The sequence below is a fragment of the Cyprinus carpio genome, chromosome A3 (assembly GCF_018340385.1).
Source record: "Cyprinus carpio isolate SPL01 chromosome A3, ASM1834038v1, whole genome shotgun sequence".
Classification (NCBI taxonomy): domain Eukaryota; kingdom Metazoa; phylum Chordata; class Actinopteri; order Cypriniformes; family Cyprinidae; genus Cyprinus; species Cyprinus carpio.
This window is the reverse complement of record NC_056574.1, coordinates 25782221-25803724: the sequence shown is the minus strand read 5'-3', so window position 1 is coordinate 25803724 and position 21504 is coordinate 25782221. Positions and strand designations below refer to the sequence as shown.

At 36.7% G+C, this 21504-nt stretch overlaps 3 protein-coding genes across 5 annotated transcripts; 1 reads left to right on the top strand and 2 right to left on the bottom strand.

Annotated features, from left to right (window-relative positions):
• Positions 1–1217: 1217 nt before the first annotated feature.
• LOC109084529 (mitogen-activated protein kinase 1-like) lies at positions 1218–12212 on the bottom strand. Its single transcript, XM_019099205.2, has 9 exons — positions 11747–12212; positions 8979–9161; positions 8662–8851; positions 8188–8304; positions 8000–8114; positions 5144–5275; positions 4681–4790; positions 4430–4558; positions 1218–3711 (listed from the first exon to the last, which is right to left on the bottom strand). The coding sequence occupies exons 1-8, from the start codon at positions 11956–11958 to the stop codon at positions 4439–4441; spliced, it is 1179 nt and encodes a 392-aa protein (XP_018954750.2). The 5' UTR covers positions 11959–12212; the 3' UTR covers positions 1218–3711; positions 4430–4438.
• A 1245-nt stretch (positions 12213–13457) lies between these two features.
• Positions 13458–16175, top strand: LOC109057263 (ADP-ribose pyrophosphatase, mitochondrial-like). Its single transcript, XM_019074478.2, is given in 9 exon segments — positions 13458–13568; positions 13570–13607; positions 13797–14033; positions 14305–14394; positions 14477–14563; positions 14738–14849; positions 14977–15123; positions 15452–15536; positions 15648–16175. Coding segments are annotated over 9 exon segments (1002 nt in total). The 5' UTR covers positions 13458–13508; the 3' UTR covers positions 15794–16175.
• Positions 16176–17796: 1621 nt separating this feature from the next.
• Positions 17797–21299, bottom strand: LOC109057286 (serine/threonine-protein phosphatase 4 catalytic subunit B-like). 3 transcript variants are annotated; one of them, XM_019074509.2, is made up of 10 exons: positions 21164–21299; positions 20860–21009; positions 19998–20292; positions 19740–19791; positions 19613–19663; positions 19349–19450; positions 19061–19234; positions 18666–18792; positions 18395–18584; positions 17797–18279 (listed from the first exon to the last, which is right to left on the bottom strand). In XM_019074509.2, the coding sequence occupies exons 3-10, from the start codon at positions 20105–20107 to the stop codon at positions 18150–18152; spliced, it is 936 nt and encodes a 311-aa protein (XP_018930054.1). In that variant the 5' UTR covers positions 20108–20292; positions 20860–21009; positions 21164–21299; the 3' UTR covers positions 17797–18149. The 3 variants fall into 3 exon arrangements, with proteins under 3 accessions (XP_018930054.1, XP_018930070.1, XP_018930063.1); XM_019074525.2 differs by having other exon boundaries at positions 19998–20209; XM_019074518.2 differs by lacking the exon at positions 21164–21299 and having other exon boundaries at positions 20860–21017.
• Positions 21300–21504: the final 205 nt, after the last annotated feature.

Here is a 21504-nt window from a genome sequence, read left to right as displayed (position 1 = left end):
AATGTACACACTGTTAGTTCTGCCTGTCAGCAGAACATTTTTGTTTTCTATTGTTCTGGTTTTGTATAGAATTGCCGAGAGACCATTAGTGAACAAACAAAGGGAAGCAGAGACAGATGGGAAATGAGGCTGAGAGATATATTAATAATCCATACCTAATTTGTGCAGTCTTGGCCAACTGGTTTCATTAAAAGCATTGATACACCTCAGTTTCATGTAACAGAAATCGCAGCGAATCCGTGTATTAGATCACATTTTAGTCATGTATTAAACAAGTTTGCATCCACACCCACAACCTAAAGAGCTCGATCTGTCTTCAATAGCAGAATGCCTCACAGCAGAATTCTCAACCCATGTTGAAACATGTTTGCGAAGCAAAGGAGTCGTCCAACTGGACAGGCAACTTGGCTGATTCAAGAGGAGAGAAAAGGTAATGGAGTTCCCAGAAAACAAGGAGTGGAATTTGGAGGAAAATATTAGTCCATTCGTTAGCCATAAAATAATTAATAATACTTGCATCGCTAAGGAAAATTAAGTAGATTTTGATTGCCGCAATGACACTCCTTTCACACAAAACCAGATAACAACTTCCATCTTCAAAAACTGGCAATGTTACTGTTAATGTTATTGCAATTGTGTATTGTGAAATTGGCACAAGCCTTCTCACTACAGATGGAAGCAAGGCCATAATTATCTATCAAACATATTATTAATACACTTTAATTAAGAGACAAGATAATGATTTGTCGTTGAGTGACAATTAAAAAAAAAAAAACAACAGCTAATAAAAATCAAGTTAATTTTATAATAAGTTTACTTTTATAGTTGATTTAAATTTGTCATGTGCACAATTAGGTTTGAAACAAAACATGAAATCTAAAATACCTGTAATGCATTTTATTCAAGGAAAAAATGATTTTTTAAAAAGATCATTTGAAAACGAAAAACTTCCAATATGTCAATTAGTTGCAGTGTCAATATATAGGACTTATATAATTGTTGATGGTAAATGATATGATTATATTATAATAAAGAATTGGTGTACATGTATTTAATTTGTTTGCTGAAAAATAAGTTTATTTCTGATATTCTTTCCCTTTATTTTTATAAAAATCAGTCAAGTAGAATAAAAAAAAGTTTCTTTATTTAAAAAAAAAAAAAAAAAAAAAAAAAAAAAAAAATGACGATAAAAAAAAACCCACACACAAGTCAAAGACTTACAGTATCAGGATTTTTATTTCATATATGTATATAATTCTGTTTTTGTTAATTGTTTAACTTATTATACCCATAAGCATATACATAGACTTTAACCATCCATAGCTCATTTTTCTTGACAATCTACCCACATCGTTTAATCATCTTTTAAAATAATTCCTTGTAAGATTTAGGAAAAAATAGACTTCAGAAACAGTGAACAGCCAATTATTTTTCACACCCAAAGCGAACAAAATGAAAGAAATGCAAAACACTTTAAAAAAGGACAAACATTTTTAAATCCCTTTTCAGTTTTTTAAAATAAAAAAGACCTCACCAATATAACACCAGCAATAATCAAAATAACAGCCATTAAAAGGACATTATGATATCTGCCTCCTTTGCAAGTTTTTGAAATCATATACTGTATGCTGGCAGATTTATATGTGAGAAATACATCCTTAAATGTGTGTGTGTGTGTGTGTGTGTGTGTGTGTAAGACTGTTGACAGTCCCCATGGTCCCATTCACAATAAGCATGTCATTGCCATTGACAATACAGTATATATAAATAATCTTTTTCTTGGAAATGAGTTGTTTCCCTCAGAACACAGAGCGGGATGATCTCCCCTCCTCATTAGGAAGCAGAGAAGAGCAGCTTCTGGTTGAAAAGGACAGATGTACAGACATAGACATGGGAGGCTAGTGACCACCCATCCGTCATTGCTTGTTACACCTCACACTAACAAGTGGGGGATTAAGAAAAAAAGATGAAGTCTAAAGCTTATAATGAAAACAAGGGAACAGATCAAACTGCACTAAAAACTTGAAACGAAACAAAATGTTTGGTCATGAGACACAAAGTGCAGGTGCACCGATTGAGAAATGTCACGTGATTGACGTGCGGAGTGAATTTCCTCTGCAGTTGAGGCGATTTATTAATTCATGCAAATAACAGCCTGTATTTATGCAAAACAGCTACACACTGTGCCATTTTAACTCTTCCCACTTGAACATGCTTTCCTCATCCATGATTGGCCAAAAGCAATGATGGTTTCTTTAGAAACAGCATTGAAAGATGGCGACATTTTACTAAAAATATATAATAAAGGCAGGTTGCTACGTCTAAGATGCAATGCATGCAGAATAAGTCTGTTCGAAACTAGATAAACACAAGGTGAGCCAATCACAGGCAGGAGAGGCATGATGAGGTCAGCAAGCCCTGTGGAAAAGCCCTTTGAAAAGTTCTGACATCACAGGGAGGGAATGAGAAAAAATGTGCTATGGCTCTGAAAGTGTTAAGCTTGGCTATGATTCCTCAATCACTCCAGGACAAGTAGAGAAAAAGGATGACGCGAAAGAAAATGAGAAAGGGACCAACATCTGCAAGTAACAAAGCCAGAATGTGGGGAACTATGTGTGACTTATCAGAAAGGAATCATGGCAACGGTAGCCATGGACATGGTAACCAATGACAACTATTGTTATTCACAAAGAATCAGTATCAGTATCAACCCCCCCTAAAAAAATGCAAAAGAACGCACAATGGAGGTCTGCACGCCACAGATCCTCCATCAAATGAACAGACGAGCGAGAGGAGGAGAAACAGGGAAAGGAAGCCAGCATTAAACAAAAAAAGATGATACTGATGGCTTAATTTCCCAAAGAACATTGGCAAGTCTCAGTTCTCAACAGTAGAACATGATATTTTACAGCAGATGATACTATTCCATCTCGCGCTTTCCTCCGTTCATCCTACCTGTCGCCGTTTCTCTTTTACTCAATATATTTCTCAAGAATCAAAACGAGACCTCTTTTTCCTCACAATAGAAAACTAAATAAAACTCCAACCTCATTTGTCTCTGAATGATAAAAAAAAAAGAAACACAAGCAATGACTTTATATTTCAAAAGCTACTCAAATATAAATTCCCAACATTACAAAACACTTTTTGTAACTGATCGTAACGTTCAAATGACAGTGTACAAACAGCTCGCCAACTTACAATACGCCAATGAAACTCAAAACCACTTATATATACACACACACACACACACCAGTCACTGCCCATCATAGAGATCCTCCTTCTCTCTCTCCATCTCTGTGGAACGGGAAAAAAACCCAACACAGACCAGTAGAAAGACACCCTCGAGAGAGACATAAAGAGAAAGAGACGGATAAAAACAGAGAGAGAAGCAGGGTATTGATAGAAAGGGTGAAAGATGCAATTGTTTCAGAGAGCAGGAGCTGTGTGTGGTATGCGATGAGAATAGTGAGTCTGGCGGCCCCAATTAATGACGTTATGATAAGATGATATAAGCCCAAACTAGCGCACAGCTTCCCAGCAAGAAAGAGAGATGGACAGATAAAACAAAGCTGAAGTTTTTAAATGTACATTTTTCCGCTTTTTATCTTCTTTTTTTTTAAATGTATATATGCATGTATATGTTTTTGCAGGTTGTCTGGAGTTATTTTTATCTGAGACTCCACACTGCTCGGTTATTCTCTGTGATGGCTGCAAAAAAAATAAAAAATAAAAAAAAATAAAAGAGGATTACTGACCATTAGTGGACAACAAAAGGTTTAAGCATGGAAATTCTTCAAAACCAGTGTAAGGCTTTACTCAATTTAAGGATAATATAAGAATTGCTTTCATTTAAAAAATCATATTGAAACTATATAACCTTGAAAGGAATTCTTTTCGTTAATATACTGAACAGACAAAAAACCTGTACTATAAAGATAAAAATATTGTACGTCAGTTTTCATTTCTGTGTTAGTTGAAAAATAAAAGTTTTCAAAATATTTAAAATAAGTTGAAGAAATAGTTCACCCAAGAACAGACAGCAGTAGCTATCAAATCTCATCTGTACTTGTACATTAAAATGTATTATACAAGGTATAGATAAAAAGATATATAGATAGAATGATAGATAGAAAGATATAGTAAGTCAGAAGACTTAACAAATATGAATATGCACATGCATAAATAAAATGTAAAAACATTTACATATTTAAGGACAACTTAAATATTTTTTTATAAATATCTTATTTTGTGTTCTGTGGAAGGAAGTCAGTCATACAAGACAAAATTGACATCAATTAATTTTTGGATGAACTATATCTTTAACTGCTGTGATTCGGTTTAAATATCACTACACCCCTAAGAAATATAGTAACATCAGTAAAATCTCACAATTGTAGATTTGGACATTTGGCATGTGCTTTTGTACCTGTCCCTCTCAGGAGCCCTGGTAGGTGGCCTGGAAGCGTGCCGTCTCCTCATAGATGAGCTCTTTCAGCTTCTCTTTAGGAAGGTCGTCCAGCTCCATGTTGAAAGTGAAAGGCTCCTCGGCCACCGGCTGAATTTGCAAACAATGCAAAATGCTGTTAGGCTTAACTAACTGATATGGGATTGTACAGATACAACCCTTAAGGGGTGTGAGGCAGAAATGATGGAGATGGAGAGGGGAAAGAAAGATACCTCATCAGAGGGGTCATAGTACTGCTCCAGGTAAGGGTGGGCCAGTGCTTCCTCCACGGTTATACGTTTGATGGGGTTAAAGGTCAACATGCGGTCCAATAAATCCAGAGCTGAAATGGAATGGTAGAAGCACATAAAGAAGTTCCACACTTCTATGTTAAATCGATAATTACAAAGGAACTTATTTACTAGTACCAACATACAACCTACAAACTGTGCACAACTATAGGCATAAAAGTCACAGAGAAAAAGCATACAAGGATCTCTTCGCTGGCAATGTTTTATTTAATATATTTTGACAATGCAACCAGACCGTCAATAGACCATTTGCTGACACCCACATTTGTTCAGTACAAAACACACACACACACACACACACACACACACACACTTGAGACAGCTTACTGTCAAACCCCTCTTACACGCATATCATTTCACTAAACATCCTAATGTGCGTGCTTACCTTTGTTGTCTGCTTTGTGGAACAGAGTGATCCATGGGACTTTTGTTTTCTGGGGTAGAGACTGGAGGTAATTCCTGGCCTTCATGTTGATGATGCAATTCAGATCATCTTGAGAGGGGGAGCCCAAAACACCTGATTGATGGGGCAGGAAAATGATCACAAAATGAACAATGTGCTTGCATTACCAAATGGGTCAAATAACAACAAAACAGAGGTCCTCAACTGAAAACCATTGTTTCTACGATCTACTTGCGCTTTTGGGAAAGCAGCCTTGATAGGTCATGGACAGCAAGGAAGAAAATGCTAAAGGAAATAATAAAATCAACTAACCTGTTATTGTGCATAGTTAAGATAAAAAATAAATAAGATTATACACTTTTTAAGGGAGTAGAACACGATTCTGAAATGCACTTCAAAAGTTGTGCATGCAGTCAAACGTCTGGCATAAATTCATTTAAAATCTTGGTAGATTTTCTTAATCCATAATCAAAAATATATGCTAAGTAAAAGCTTAATATATTTATTTGATAGGGACAGTGTACAAGTGCACCAAATCCTTCTCTGATAAGAACCTGAAAATGCTTCTAATCATATTATAATCAGATATATATATTTTCCACCTGTAGTCACTAATGGCCAACAAACTCTCTGTTTAGTCTGTTTTTAGGAAGGCTACAGCTTTGGTGTTAAACATATTGTTTCAGAGATGCAAACAATTAAATATTGACATTTAAACTGCATTTGGTTGGTTTTATGTTGTTAAAGTTACCTTTAAGAAAAGAAATATGAATGTTTGTAAAAGGAAATTATTAAATTAGTTTTTAAAATTATTTATTTTACATAGGTTTGAATCAGATTCAGTCGGATGGTCATTTTACACACAGATGTTGGATCTAACCACTGACTCGCCTCGGGTCAACTGACCCCAAACCCGGGGCAAACTGAGCCGTGGGGACACTTTTTTATGAGCATTATTTTTAGAACCCTTTGTCATAGATACATTCTGATCATTTAAAATGATAGGAATACTTTAATATGGATAGTATAGATACTTTCATTGTACTTCTGGTTCATTTTCCCTTATCTTGAGGACCACATAAGTAAAAAAAAAAAGTGGCTAATCTTAAACCACTCTCACCTATAAGTATTAGACATTTAATTTAATATTTTACAGCATAAATCTGTATCATATACTAATAAACAACTAATTTAGACTTTTATACTAACATTTATACTATTTTTTAACTATTAATAGGCCTATTATTAATTTGGTTTTAATAAAATATGATGTGATAAAGATTACTAGTATCAAGTAATTATAAGTAATTATAATGGGAAATATACTTAATTACAAGAATTAAAGTGTGACAAACTGCTAAATATTCTATATGATGATTTATCTGCTGGCTTGCTGGAGCTTTGAATTCATGTTTGCAATTCTGAACTGCCTTTAGCAGCTGCCTTTGCTTTTTTTCTCTCTGTCTTCTTTTTTGTGAAGGCATTTATTTTTTTTGTCTACAAAGTGTACCAACAACAGCAAATTTGGTGTTATCTATATTAGTTCTGATCGGGTACAATAATTTGATTAGACATTCTAATTCAGAACATAGATATTGTGTACAAGCTGTTAGCGCTTTTAGAAGGCAGAGCCATTACCGACAAAAATAAAGACAAATAAACTACCAACTAATTAATAATTCAGTGGATCAACCACAGACAAAGTGGATCGTAATGCATCTACCAGGTAATGTAACGACCTTTGGGTGGTCTCCACTCTCTAGAGAGCGGCACACAGATTGTGAGTGATGTTGCGGAGCGGGCAGGAAACACGGAGTGGATTAGCGGAATCAGCGGATCTTTAGCGGAGCACAAGTACTATTATAAAGTACTCCTGTTAAAGGGGTCACATGTCGTTGCTAAAAAATAACATTATTTTGTGTATTTGTTGTAATGCAATGTGTTTATGTGGTTTAAGGTCTGCGTTGGTTTTTACAAACCTCATCGTTCTGAAAAGTGAGGTGTAGGCTGATTGGCCAGCGATCCAGTGCATTGTGATTGGCCGAATACCTCAAGCGTGTGATGGAAATGTTACACCTCTTACCATACAGTGCGATGACACAAAACCAATAAAACCCATTACAAACGAGGCACTTGTTGCATTCAGTAGGGACATAATTACGGATTATAATGACTCATACTGTGTTTTTAACATAAACATAAACATAAAACCATGTCTGCCTTTGTATTTGGAGAAATGACAAACAACAAGCGCTACTCTACACTGTTCAAAACCCACGTTTTAATCACCAGTGGCAAATCCTATAAATATGAAAACATACAGGCTGTGAGTAAGTACAGATGGTATTGTAGGCTACTGGTTCAAGAAACAGTCCTCCGTAAAATGCGCTGCACACATCTGAACATTTGGGTTGAACTGTTCTGGAACAGTGTTGAAAATACAACTTAACCACTGATTTCTAGTTGTGTCCTCTTTTGGAAGACCAAACAAAGTAGTATTGCTTTTACAACAAAACACACAGCGTCTCCACGACATGACGGCAGCGGCAACAACAATACTACAGCGAGAATAAAAGTTACGCCTTCTTTCTTTGTGTGAACATCTGGGCAGTGTTATGCAAATCTGACTGACGTAGAGATGTGGGGGCGTGTTAGAACGAGTTGTTTCAGGAGGGCGTGGACGAGTCTTTACTTTTATAAAGAATATCTCTTTTGGTTTGACACTTTAGTCTTTGCAACTTTAGGGATCTTATCTATTCACGAACAGCTTGTAACACTCCAAAGAGAAAGGAAAACTTGAAATTGCATCATATGACCCCTTTAAGCACTGGTTCTTACCCAATATGTGGTTGAGCTGGTCCAGATAATGCTTCCCAGGGAAGATGGGTTTGTTGGACAACATCTCAGCCAGGATGCAACCCACAGACCAAATATCAATGGACTTGGTGTAGCCCTGAAAGATTAAGACAGAGAATGTCAAAACATGCATCCAGTTAATAGGTTAAATGCTAATGACATAGACATACCTTGGAGTTGAGCATGATCTCAGGAGCACGGTACCAGCGAGTAGCCACATACTCTGTGAGGAATCCGGTGTGGTCATGTTCTGGGTCGGCTATCCGTGCAAGTCCAAAGTCACAGATCTATGGGTGAGGAAGGATAATTATTCTCCACACAACCCTCCAACAAGCAATTTTGCTTTTAAAAGCCCCTCATTTCTATATTAAGCTTCACTAGGATCATTGCTTTAAGATTAAAGAAAGCACAAGAACTACACTACTAAATTTAATCCTGCGTTCCTCAAAATATCTGCACTGAAATAGATCGCTCACAAAATGATTTCACATTCAGTTTCATTATATATTTACTCTTTAATGTCAGGTTCTCTGTTTGAAGCTGCCTTGTTATTGTATTGCGTTACTGTCAATGTACTAAACACTAATTTTGATTTTTATATTTGGAGTTTCATTCTTCAGGAAAATCTGTGCGACTTTTCTGACCTTGAGGTCACAGGTGGTGTTGATGAGAAGGTTCGAGGGCTTCAAGTCTCTGTGCAGCACATTGGCAGAGTGAATGTATTTCAGCCCTCGCAGGATCTGGTACAGAAAGTAGCAGATATGGTCGTTGCTGAGATGCTGTGTCTTCAGCAATTTGTAAAGGTCGGTCTCCATCAGGTCCTGTACGATATAGCTGAAACGCAGTTAAAGAACTACAGCACAACACTGTGATGATAAACACACCATCTCCAAAATACAATGCTATGTACAACAGCTCAGCCTACTGCACTGAGCCTGTTGGTGTGCATGTTTAAGGATACACATCTCTCATATATTCGATGCGACGAGCTCTCAGGATGTCATTGATGCCGATGATGTTCTCATGACGGAACCGCAGGAGGATTTTGATCTCCCTCAGGGTGCGCTGGCAGTAGGTCTGGTGTTCAAATGGACTGATCTTCTTAATGGCCACTCGGATCTTATTCACATTATCAAAAGCTGAGCTGCAGGCAGCAGGGAAAGAGATGGTGGGATGAGAAAAAATAAATCAACTCATACAAGCTTGTGCACATTTTAAACTCATGTAGCATCGGGAACACTGTTAAAACAAGTGAACAGAGGAGCTTAAACTTTAGAAAAATCCTGAATGTAAACCTTAGGCTATTATAAACACTATATTTATATGAGATGTGTATGAATTGTTGAAATCCCTGCTGTGCTTGTGTGTGTTTTTGCTATAACCTTTGAATTAACTTATAATTAAAAATAAATTATTTTCTGTATATTAACATTATTTAGATTTTTTTTTTAAATAAAGACAGCTATGTATTTAAAAGGCTACGACATCGTTTTAGTGCCACGTAAAAAAAATAAATAAATAAAGAAATAAATTCTGAGATTAAAGTCAAAATATTTTGAGAATTAAGTCAAAAGGACAAGAATAAAGTTGAAACATTAAGAACCGGGAGAAATTCTGGTGGCCTGGCAACTGATTTGAATATATGTGGGATTATTAGCAGAAATCATACCATGTGTCATATACTCGCAGGGACAGTATGCTTGGAAATAATATTTCACATCTTCGAAGGCATTCATTATTTGTAGTGCACCAGACACCCAATAATAACAAAAAGCTTTGTGGTTTTGGTACTTTTAATATAAAAAAAAGTCTCAGATTTCAAATTCTGGTTTTTAGCGAAATACAAACAATATGTCTTAATAATGTTTTCACACTCTTTAATGTGGGGTGACAGATCGCTGTATCTGCCTCGGTTTAAGCGGCATGTAAATCAATCATCTTTTTGATTACGATGAGATTTATTCGTTTATACAGACCTCAGTATAGACTATATTCTCAAAATATAGTACTCAACATTTGAAGTGGATCAAAACCTTTCATCAAAGTTGTCCTAAAACCTAAACAATACCCGTTCTTGTCCTAGGACAACTCTGATGAACTTTTTTGATCCACTTCAAATGATGACTACTGTAGTATAAATTTAATCTCATAATTTATATGACTTTATTCTCAAAACTTTTCGACTTTATTCTCGTAATTACAATGTTATTCTCAAAACATTTCGGCTTGATTCTTGTATTGCTACAACTTTTTTCTCGTAATTTCAACTTTATTCTTGTGTTGCCACAACTTTATTCTTGTTAATTGTACTTTTTTTCTTAAAATATTATGAATTTAATATGCAATCTTACATTTTGTTACTTTTTTTTTTACGTAGCACTAACTTGGGGGGGGGGGGGGGGGGGTTATTTGTATATTATATAATTTAAAACAACATTATTATATAATTTAAAACAACAACAAAAAACCTTGCTACATGTACTGCTTTAAGCTAACTGAGACTTGTTATAGCACCTGCATATCTTTGCTCTCTTGTTGATTTTGATTGCTCCCACTGTCCTCATTTGTAAGTCGCTTTGGATAAAATCATCTGCTAAATCACTAAATGTAAAAATGTTTACCAAAATTAACATATTATCAAATTCAACCCCCCCCCAAAAAAAAAATAATAAATAATAATAATTTTATAATAATTTACGTTTTTTTTTTTTTTATGATTATTATTATTTTAATTGTTAAATATGATAAGAAAATCTCAGATGGGACAGGCCAAAATCCCAATTTTACATCTATCTAATGTGTTTACATTTTTCGGTAAAGTGCACTATATTTTTTTGGAAAACGCCTATTATCTGTTTCTTTATATATTTCCTTCCTATGCAGCTGTCTGTCCTACCCAAAGACATCCATAGAAGGCCTTTGTGTTTTATTACAGGGGGTTTGTTTACATCCTCCAGCAAAACTTGACAGTCATTTTGAGGACAGACCAACGCGCACCGCTCTGAATTGAGCACCTTAACTATTTTACCATCATTTAACCACATCTTACCAGCAGCTGACAAATCAAAAACGGTGGGAACTTATTTCTAGAAAAACGCAAAATGTTGGCTAACCCACTTCATGCACATTCGGCCGCATCGTAGCCACGCCTGTTTCACGAGCTCGGAGTGAGAGGTCAGATTGCTAGAGCCGACACCACTAACATGCAGTTACACACCACACACAAAACTAAATAAAGCACACTCCTCAAATTAAGAAAGACAAGTGGCATTCAACATCCAAACTCCTCGAGTGTTCTCCACAACATGGGCTCGCGTGCAGTGGCACACTGTGTCTGAACGCTCCGAAAGCGAATTTGATGCCAAAAACATAAAAAACTTTTAATGTCGGCAGAGCGCTATGCTTTCAAACACAGCCAGTGCTAAAGAGATGGGATTTAATCCAATGCATCACTCGTAATATATTGTTAGCTCTAAGTTTCTGGGAAGGATATGCAAGGAAATTTGTTGAGCGGAGAAAACTATTCAGTTGCTTTTGAAACGCCTTGCATATCTTCTTTCCTCTCTCTAAAAAGGGAATGCCAAATAGCATAGACTTTCAGAGAATTAACACCCTTTTTCTTTACTACGAAGAGCTGGTCAGTAACGTTACCAGCCCATTTATTTTCGCCCCGATCTAACACTATGTCCAACCAAGGTGTGCGACTGCAAAAAAAGCGTTTCCGCTTACCAGACCATCCCATAGGCCCCCTCCCCAATGTACTGGAGATCGGTGTATCGGGGGCCAACGTCAAAATTTTGTCCCTTCACCGACTCCAGGCCAGGCTTGGATCCCGCCGCTCCATTGGCTCCCCCGGGCGCGACGGCTCCTCCAGCAACGGCGGCGCTGCTACTCGAGCCCGCGGCTCCGGCCGTCGCCGCGCTACTGCCCGATTCCGCCATCGTTTCTGTCCACAAATCAGTCGCCTTCGCGCAGTCTTTGGGAGGAAGAGGGCCTCCTGTTTGCCTTCTGATCAAAGACAGGTATATCGGCTACAAAGGCTGCCGTTATACGGTGCGCTTTCCTGACAGTCGAAGAGGAGTCGGTCAAGGCCCCCTGTAGATGTGAGTGCGGAACGAGCGTGCATCTAAACGGATCGTGAGCGCGAACGCGCACTTCTCCTGTACAACATTCGGGGGCGCGCGCTGCGCGTGAAAAGCCAGAGCAAGCAGCCGCATTACACAGTGCTCGAGCGGGTGTGCAGAATGACGCCTCCCACGGTCTCGGCTAGTAGGCCCTCCGGCGTGATTTACAGTTTGTGGTTGGAAACCATAAAGGGAAAAGAGAGTATGTTAAAGTGTGATAAACAAACGAACGAGTCATATTTTCCATCATCTGAACATTTACCACTGGAACAAAAACGGGCGTCATATATTATAATAATAAAATAATAATAATAACAATAATAATAATAATGTTTTTTTTTTACATCAAATATACAAATACATATAAGGTATGCATAATAATAATTACATTTATTATTATTATATTAATAATAATAATAATTATTATTATTATTATTTAAAGGTGGTGGATCGTGATATTTTATACTTATTTCCCAATTTAATAGAAGTAAATATAACCATTTAACCATTCTTTATACGCATTTGTTTATTATTATTTGATGCATTTAAACAAACACATGTACACGGTTTCAAAAGGCATTAATCGTGTCCATTATATTGTGTGTACGATTTCCCTTTTAAGAAATGTATAGCCTACATCTACTACTAGAGAGATTCACATGCACAGCAGTGCAGCCCAGTTTTTTTTAATTGAAACATTCACATTCAACATTTTACATAAGCCGGGGGGTGAAAACAAGGAAAGAAGGACATACAATTACACTGAGATTTTAAAAAAAGAAAGAAAAAGACATAATAAAAAATTTACAAATTAAATAAAAACATGGAAATGCTTAGGCTACATACATTAATACACTTAACAGCTTTCTTGTTTATCAGATTATAAATATATTTTAAGGTATTAGGTATTGTTTAAAAATAATGGTTTATAATTCACCACACTTGCATCTATATATACTAAACTTTGCCAACAAAAGTAAAAAAAAAGAACCAAATAATATTCCTTATGGAATGACATAGCCTATCGTAAGTGGAAAAAAACAACAACAAATAAAATATTTTCAAAACAAAGTTGAAAGCTGTGCATGATATATGATATATAACAAACGAGCAGAAATCTAAACAAAAACTGGTTGAATAAAGACAACTCCGAAACAAATGAAAAACCGTTTCTGTATGTTCAGCACGCGAAGTACACAGCATGTCAGTATAAGAGTTAGAGATCAGATCAGTTTACAAAGAAATACGCAGTGCAGCCATAGACAGTGAGTGCAGCCCAGTCATCGCGAGCATGCGTCACAGAGAAGGCTGGGCTGGTCTCTCACTTCCTGCTTACTGCAGCTCCGGCTTTCATACAGAGTTTGGGAATGAAAGCAGTGTCCCGTAACACTAATTGGGTTGCATCTGTGCATGTAGCGCTTACTCTTTTTTGGGCTTCCGTACGCTGCTGGCAAAAGTGGATTTTGGTATGTAAATGAATGTAATAATTAATATTTATTAAACTTCTGAATCTGTGACACAAGGTTGACAGGCGTATAATCGACAGCTCCTCCTCTTCTTAATAATGCACTTTCTCTGGTGGTACTCGTTGTTGACTAAACGCTCCGTGATGGTGCATCAGTTTAAATTAATAGTTTCTTTCAAACAATTTTCAGCAGGAAGAAGAACGCCGTTAGCCTCATTTCCAGCCTCTGTTCATCAACATCTGTCCTCATGTCTCCTGCCGCGCCCGTTAAGGCTCGTTGTCCGGTGTATCCCGGCTCAGACACACGCCGCTTCCCTGTCCCAGATGACAAAGTAGATTGGGACACAGACTGGCCCCAGTACAGCCCTGTTAAATATACCGCCCCCACTGTACTGAAAAAGCCTGTTTGGGCTGACCCAGAGATTGGGTGAGTATTAAATAAACAAACAAAGAACATAATGTATATTATATATAAAAAATGTGTTTGTATTTATAATTTTATTTAACAATTATTTTTAGTTTAGTATATATTGTTTTATTTCTACAATAAATTCTAACTACAATCCTAAACAAACACTACAAATTTTCTGATTTCAAAGAAAATTCACTTGGTGTATCACAAGAGAATTACACTGATAACGAGTTACCTGATAATGTTTGGAAATATATGTATAAAAATCTGTTTATGCTTTCTTTAGTGCATTTTCCCCGCAGTTCAATTCTTTGGATGGATCTGTGGACAGGGGAAGCCACGAGGGCCCATATCGTATCCAGAACGGCAAACCACTGTGAGTCAAACATTAATTGAAATATTTACAGTGCTTGGATTGCCGCTTATCAGTGTCTTCACTCACTGTAAATCATTCTCAGTAATCCACATGGAAGAACTGGGCTAGAGGGCCGAGGATTACTGGGAAGGTGGGGTCCAAACCACGCCGCTGATCCAATAGTTACCAGGTACTACAATGTGTGTCGTAATAAATGGAAACCAACCTTTTAGATGTAATCTCTTTCTCATTTGACCGGTTTAACAGCTCCATGCATGCAAGGTATTTTGTGTGTGATGTGGCAGGGTTCACATGCTTAAAACCCTCTTGAACACACATTCCAGTTTCCTGTGGTCTCATGCAGGTGGAAAAGGGACTCTACGGGACAGCGCGTCCACCACACTAACTCTCAACTACCTGTGCTGCAGTTTGTGTCCATTAAGAGGTTGGACTGTGGCGAATGGGCCATCCCAGGGGTGAGTATGAACCTCAGTGCTTGTTTTAAATTTCCAGAGTGAGCAGCATCTGTGGGGTGAGCATGTTTAAAATTCATGCTGCTAATATGCAAAAAGATGGTTATGATATTTGTTGTCGTGTGTTCAGGGAATGGTGGACCCTGGAGAGCGCATTTCTCAAACACTGCAGCGCGAGTTCTCAGAAGAGGCATTGAACTCTCTGCAAGCATCTCCAAGTGAGAGGGAAAAGATCCAAAAGCGAATCACTGAGCTTTTCGACTCAGCAGGTCTTCAGGTGAGACCGTGAGTCTACACTTCAAAAGTTTGGAATAATCACGATATTTAAATGCTTTTGAAAGAAGTCTCAAATGCTCACCAAGGCTGCATTTATTTTATTAAAAATAAAGAAAAAAACAGTAATATTGTGAGATTTTATAACGCATATAATAATGCATATAAATGTCATTAAATTTTGAACCAAGCAGCTTTCTGTTGGTCAGCCAAAACGAAAAACAGATCACGCAGATTCCTGTTGCACTTACTGTATTTCACCAAACAACTGTAAACGTGACTGCACCTTAAGCATTGCAGCACTATATAACAAGGCATCTTTTTTCCCATAGGTGTATAAAGGTTATGTAGATGATCCAAGAAATACAGATAATGCTTGGATGGAGACAGTTGCAGTCAATTTCCATGATGAATCAGGTAAAAACAGTGTATTGATGAAACACGTAGTAATATTTGGGATGATATGTTATTGGCTGAGTAAAGTAGATTGTTCTAGCCCACGTATTTAATTAAATTCTTTCCATCCAGGCAATAGTGTGAGTGAGCTTCCGTTGCAAGCAGGCGATGATGCAGGTCAAGTGAGCTGGATTGATGTTGACTCCTCCCTGGACCTTTATGCGAATCACTTGCATTTCCTAGAGACAGTTGCTAAGGAAAGAAATGCCCACTGGTAACAAAAAAATAGTAAAATGTGCTTTCTGCTTTAACATAAATGAAGGAAACCTTTTTATGAGTCTAATTTGAATGATGCATAAAAAGATTTGTAGCTTAGTTACATCATTCAGACAGAAACTAGGAAAATACGGCACATATTAATATGAAGTGTGTACTGTTTGCCACAGCACTGCCAAAAATTGCATTCAAATAAACCAAAGGTTAACCTCAATTATCTATATGCTTTCTTATTATCTAGTAAAGCATGGCTTCTAGAAATGAAGGAATATAGATTTTTTTACATTTTCCTGTTACACTGAACTGAACACTGCTACTTGATTAAGAATGTTATGTATGACTCTTTCTGTAATAACAACAACAAAAAAACATCTTATACACTTATATTCTGTGTGTTGTTTTACTTTTTAGTCTGTTGTGCTACATTTCAGTATTTTGAGGGAAATGATTTGGCAGAAAGTATTTGATACCGAAGTGATTTGATTTCTTTTATTTTTACACTCAAAAAGCAATTAGAGCAAGAAATATGAGAAAGTGTCAATATGTTTAGTCTGCTCAGTCTGAACATCATGGACACTATGAATTCTCTGAGAGCATGTTTCTTTTATACTTGTTCAAGGAAATCTCCAGGTTCAATACAAGTCAATTGCCCCTCATTTTCTTGATGAAATAAATGGATGTTACAGTGAGGCATGAGTCAAATAAGTACATGCATTGGTGTTTGCAACAGATTTGATCATGTCAACATTAAAGCTCAAGAGTGAAACAAGGGGAAAAAATTGTTGCCGTTGATTTTAACCTTGCAAATATGGCCAAGTATGTGCTCTCACATTGGGGGACACATTAGTTGTTGATGAGGTAGAAAGATTTGTCTCAGAGATTTTCATCAGGGCTTCAATTTGAAATGATTTTGTGTTGACAAAATCATGTCTCTCATCATGAACTCCTGACATCTGTTTAACTGTTGTAGACATGTTGGGATCAGTCAAATGATTGTTGGTTGTAAGCTCCCGTTTAAGAGATCTAATTAAGACAGTTGATCTAATTAAGAGTAAAGAAAAATCCAGTAAGATGACATAAGTTATTTGATCTTATTATTAGTTAAGTTAAATAAAGTAAGATTCATCCAAGATGTTCACGTCGTTCTTTCTTCAGTCATAAAGAAATTACGTTTTTTGACTTTTGACATTTTCTCCTCCAACTTCAAAATCGTCCTACATCGCTGCAGAAGTACCGACCAGTGTTTACAAAGTGAACATGCAAAGATCAAACGCCCTTTACAAAAAAAAACCAAAACAAAACGGTAAAACAGAGAGGTATGGCTGCAATGAATATTTACCTCCTGAATGATTTCTCTAGAGCATGCATGCATGTTGTGATGGACAAAAACATTGTTAAAGTGCATTTTAAAACAATAAATTATAACTTGCATTATAAAACATTGTGTAATTTCTCCTCACACATCTTTTATCCATTTTAGTTGGCCACTCTGTACCATTAATAAGATGAAAAACTTTCAGGTTACCAATTACAAAAAAAATAAAAAAATTACTTAATAGCAAATAGCTCACCTGGTCTAATAAAAAGGAATACCCATAATCTGCTTAATGTTGGCAATCAAATACCACAATATTTGGACTTTAAAATGTCTGTTTTGTAAAATAACAGCTCAGAACCAAATCAGCTTCCAACTTTTTTTGTGCGCATTAACTAGATTCCATTTTTAAATCTGTGACCACTGTACTCAACAAAAATATATAGTAATTTTAGTATAGCAAGTTTTCTATACCTTTAACTGAGCACCTGGAAGTGTTATCTTTTGTGTATGATCTTATCCATGAAGCCTTACCTTCGTGATTGATCACATCTTTACAGCCTATGATTTAAGATCTCATACATTTTTTTCGGTTTGATTACAAACATCTTTATCAGTGCTAAATGATTACTGATATGGAACACCGGCTATATAAATACAAGCAGTTGCATATTAAAAACAAACCGCAAGTTTGTGGGTATGCTCGTTTTTTGTAGATTTATATATGCAAATATATAAACCCACTTATTTTATTCTTTTTGTTGGAAAAAATATCACCAGTTTGAAAATACAAAACTACCACATAATTAGGGACAGTCAAAACAGGTTCAAATACATTTTACAAGGTGAAAGAAAAACATTTGTAATGAGGAAGGAATGTGTACGCTAATGAGAAACAGGCGATAAATGCTGTAACTGCTCCATTCACAGCACTGAATGTTGTGCAGATAAAAGTTGGCCAGCACTAAAAAAAAAAAAAAAAAAGAAAAAAAAAAGAAGAATCAGTTTATACAGATGTTGTTTCTGATGCTTCCATTTTTTCCTCAAAGGAAGTAGTCAGCCACAGGTCTCTTAGAGGGGATGCCTCTGGTGTCCTGAGGTGCAGCTTCAAATATGATAAACTCCTTCTGGAGATGCTCATCAAGCTCTAAAATGGCTGCCACATTACCACACCTAAGAAATATTCCAAAAGAGTAAATTAAGTCATTCAAACCAGCATATTTACATCTTAATAGTCACTGTTGCACACAAGAGTTACTGGACCACTGTAAGAGGAGAAGAAACACACCTATAACAGTAGTTTGGAGCAGACCACACCGTTAACACAGTCTCATTGAAATGCCACTTGTAGCCCTCCATCACCAGCTGATGAGCTCTGCAGATCATGCTGATATCATTGGCAGCATTAAACTGTGCCACCACATCACTACCAAACAGATATCCAGCTCCTCTGGGACTCACACCCCACCCCATGGTGTCTAGAGACCAAACCATCTCAGTTATTCACAACATATCGAAGGCCTTTCCTTTATGTCGTATATCTCATTAATCTCTCTCACCTTCTGGGTCAGACCACAGCAGGTCACACATGGGTCCATCATGAGGAACTTCCTGTTTTCGGTCAATAGTCCTGATCTGATCCAAAGTTTGAATAGATGGAGAAAGGCCCCCGTGCACACAAAATATCTGAGGAGCAAAAACAGTGATACTTTTTTCAGCAAAGGTGCATTAATACAACAGAGCTGTTGTTCCTTTGAACTTCCTGAAAAAATAGTTTTCACAAAAATATTAAGCAGCTGTTTTCATTAATAAGAAACGTTTCTTGTGAACCAAACCAGCCTATTAGAGTGATTTCAGAAGAATCACGTGGAGTAATGGCTGTTAAATAATTAATAGATTACAATATTACATATATTAATAGAAAGAGGAAAGATGCAGAATTAAGAGGACCTACCTTGCCATCAACAATAGCCGAGAGGGACAAATAGTCAAAGATCTCTGTGCAGTACCTCCAGACTGTAACAGAGCCATATTTTCTGAGACACTCGTCATAAAAGCCATACACTTGCGTGATCTGCCTCGACTCGTGATTGCCTCGGATCAGCGTTATTCGGTCGGGGTATCGCACCTGAAGACATGTATATAAAGGACTATGTATAAGGGAAGGCTATGGAGCGTAGAACAGCTTTAACATACACACATTACAAAGCAAACAAGATTAAATTCAGGACAGATACTGCACCTTTAATGCTAGCAGCAACAGGAAAGTCTCCACACTATAGAACCCTCTGTCCACAAAGTCTCCCATGAAGAGGTAGTTTGTCTCTGGAACTTCGCCCCCCACCTGAAGACCCAGAGGACAATTAGAGTCAGACAGCACAGCACAATGCATTGTTGTAGTTGTTTTTTTTTTTTTATAAGAAACTTCATCTACCAGAATATACAGGTTCGAAAGTAAAATTATTGTAAATTTAACAAAGGCCATATTGCATTCTCAATCGCTTACCCTAAATAGCTCCTTTAAATCATAAAACTGCCCATGTATATCTCCACAGACCTGAAAAAATAATAATAATGAGCTGGTTTCACAATTACATAATCCTATAAAAGGTCATTTATATGTAAATACTCACTGTGACAGGAGAATCTACCCTCTGAACATTACTCTCTTCCACCAGAATCTCCCTATAAGGCAAAACAATGACACTTACAGCATACGTAAGGTAGCTTTTTGAACATTATTTCACAACAAGAAACTGTATAATGACATAAAACTTGAGAACAATCAGCACCAGTCATTTAGATGCACATGGGTTGTGCATAGCTGAGTAAAACTAATAAGTGAAACTAATGCATGATGATCTCTGGTTTCTTGAACACCTAAACATTACCTCGCTTTGGCACACAGCGCCTTGACTTCATTTTCCTTGATAAGTTCACAGTGTCGGAGCTGCTCGATCTGTCTGTCCAAGTCAATGACGTCGCCCATCATGACACACATGCATAGAAATACTCCTCAACGTGAGGCTGATGAAAACCCTGACTCCCACCGACTCTCCAGTCCTCTGTTAGTCTCACAGAGACCACGAACACACACAGCCTCCTGAGAAATTAAGAGACTATGAGGTCGTGCACATAATTACACACACCCAGATGATCCCGAAAGATGCCAAGAGGAGAAAATAACTGTAAAACAGAGACACACATAATAAAAGAAACATCAGAAAGATCATCATACACATGCTTCAAACTCACTTGAGACAAATCTGCCAGTGAGTCTTTTAGTGTATCAGTGACTTTAATAATAATAATAAACCCTTTTACAATAATAATATCTATTAATATTGTTTCAAATTTAATAAATGCCGTTGTTTTTTATTAGTTGGCAATCTGTTGCATTAATTAATTTTAAATATCATTACTAAAAATAATACAAAAACTAAACTAAACTATTTTATTTATTCACTTTCTTGGACGTAGCTTATCCAACCAGTTTTGACGACCCCTTTGCAACTGAGTTTTCAATCGAGTATTTTACAATTCTATTGCAAAAATTTGAATATCTAGTACATTTGCAAAGCCTGGTTTACAAAAAAAATACTACTACTACTAATAATAATAATAAATTGGGGGAAAAAGCGGTTAGCATGAATGCTAGTCATGCTGTGCCATGTTTGAGTTTTCTGCTTTTACGTCTAACATAAGAATTACATTTTACACGTTGAAATGCACGTATAAATACATATTACATACCTTGGGCTGTGGATTAAGTTCGTTTAGGCATGCGTTGTTTCTTTTGTAGATGGTAAGTTGTGAAAGCGGCGTATAAGCCCGTGTGAGCGTCACATCAACAAGACGCGGCTACGGTAACATCCTTCAAAATAAAGGCGCCGATCACCTGCCCTACATGACAGCATATTTTAATTGCTCTTAATAATGATATACGTTTAATTCGTACAAAAAGGGGGGTTGGTGGAAAAGTCTTGATCTGAAAGAAAATGTTAAGATAGATATATTGCTTGTCATGATGTAATTTTTTTAACAGTTTAAACCTTACATGTGGGATTCATGAGGATATTAGGCGTAATGTATCCCTTAGTTCAAGTTAATTTCATTTAAGAGGACACTGTAACCACGCTTACGAAAGTTAAACCAGGAAAGATCGGTTTGTTCTCCTGGTCTCTTCCAGATGACTGACTGTTACTATTTTGAAACTGAATGTTGTTTGAAATAGTGAGTCGGCTCAAAGAGTCGACTCCTTTGAGTGAACGATATGATTCTGCTCCAGTCTGAGAGCCGTTTTCTAAGACGGCTCTCAGCGTTATTTGTTTGTTTGTTTAACTTTCTTAATACAAGAAAAAATTATACGAATTTATATATTTATTTATTTATTTAATT

Bases quoted from the DNA above. Each gene is read 5' to 3' on its own strand.
- LOC109084529 (XM_019099205.2), bottom strand. From the start codon at position 11,958: ATGGCGGAATCGGGCAGTAGCGCGGCGACGGCCGGAGCCGCGGGCTCG. The intron at 8,305-8,661 runs GTCAGAAAAGTC...CCTCACCCATAG, and splicing joins ACACCACCTGTGACCTCAAG to ATCTGTGACTTTGGACTTGC. The intron at 4,791-5,143 runs GTAAGCACGCAC...ATTCCATTTCAG, and splicing joins CCACAAAGCAGACAACAAAG to CTCTGGATTTATTGGACCGC.
- LOC109057286 (XM_019074509.2), bottom strand. From the start codon at position 20,107: ATGTGTGTCATGATGGGCGACGTCATTGACTTGGACAGACAGATCGAG. The intron at 19,792-19,997 runs GTAATGTTTAGG...TTTGCCTTATAG, and splicing joins GCGCTGTGTGCCAAAGCGAG to GGAGATTCTGGTGGAAGAGA. The intron at 19,451-19,612 runs GTAAGCGATTGA...CTGGGTCTTCAG, and splicing joins ATTTAAAGGAGCTATTTAGG to GTGGGGGGCGAAGTTCCAGA.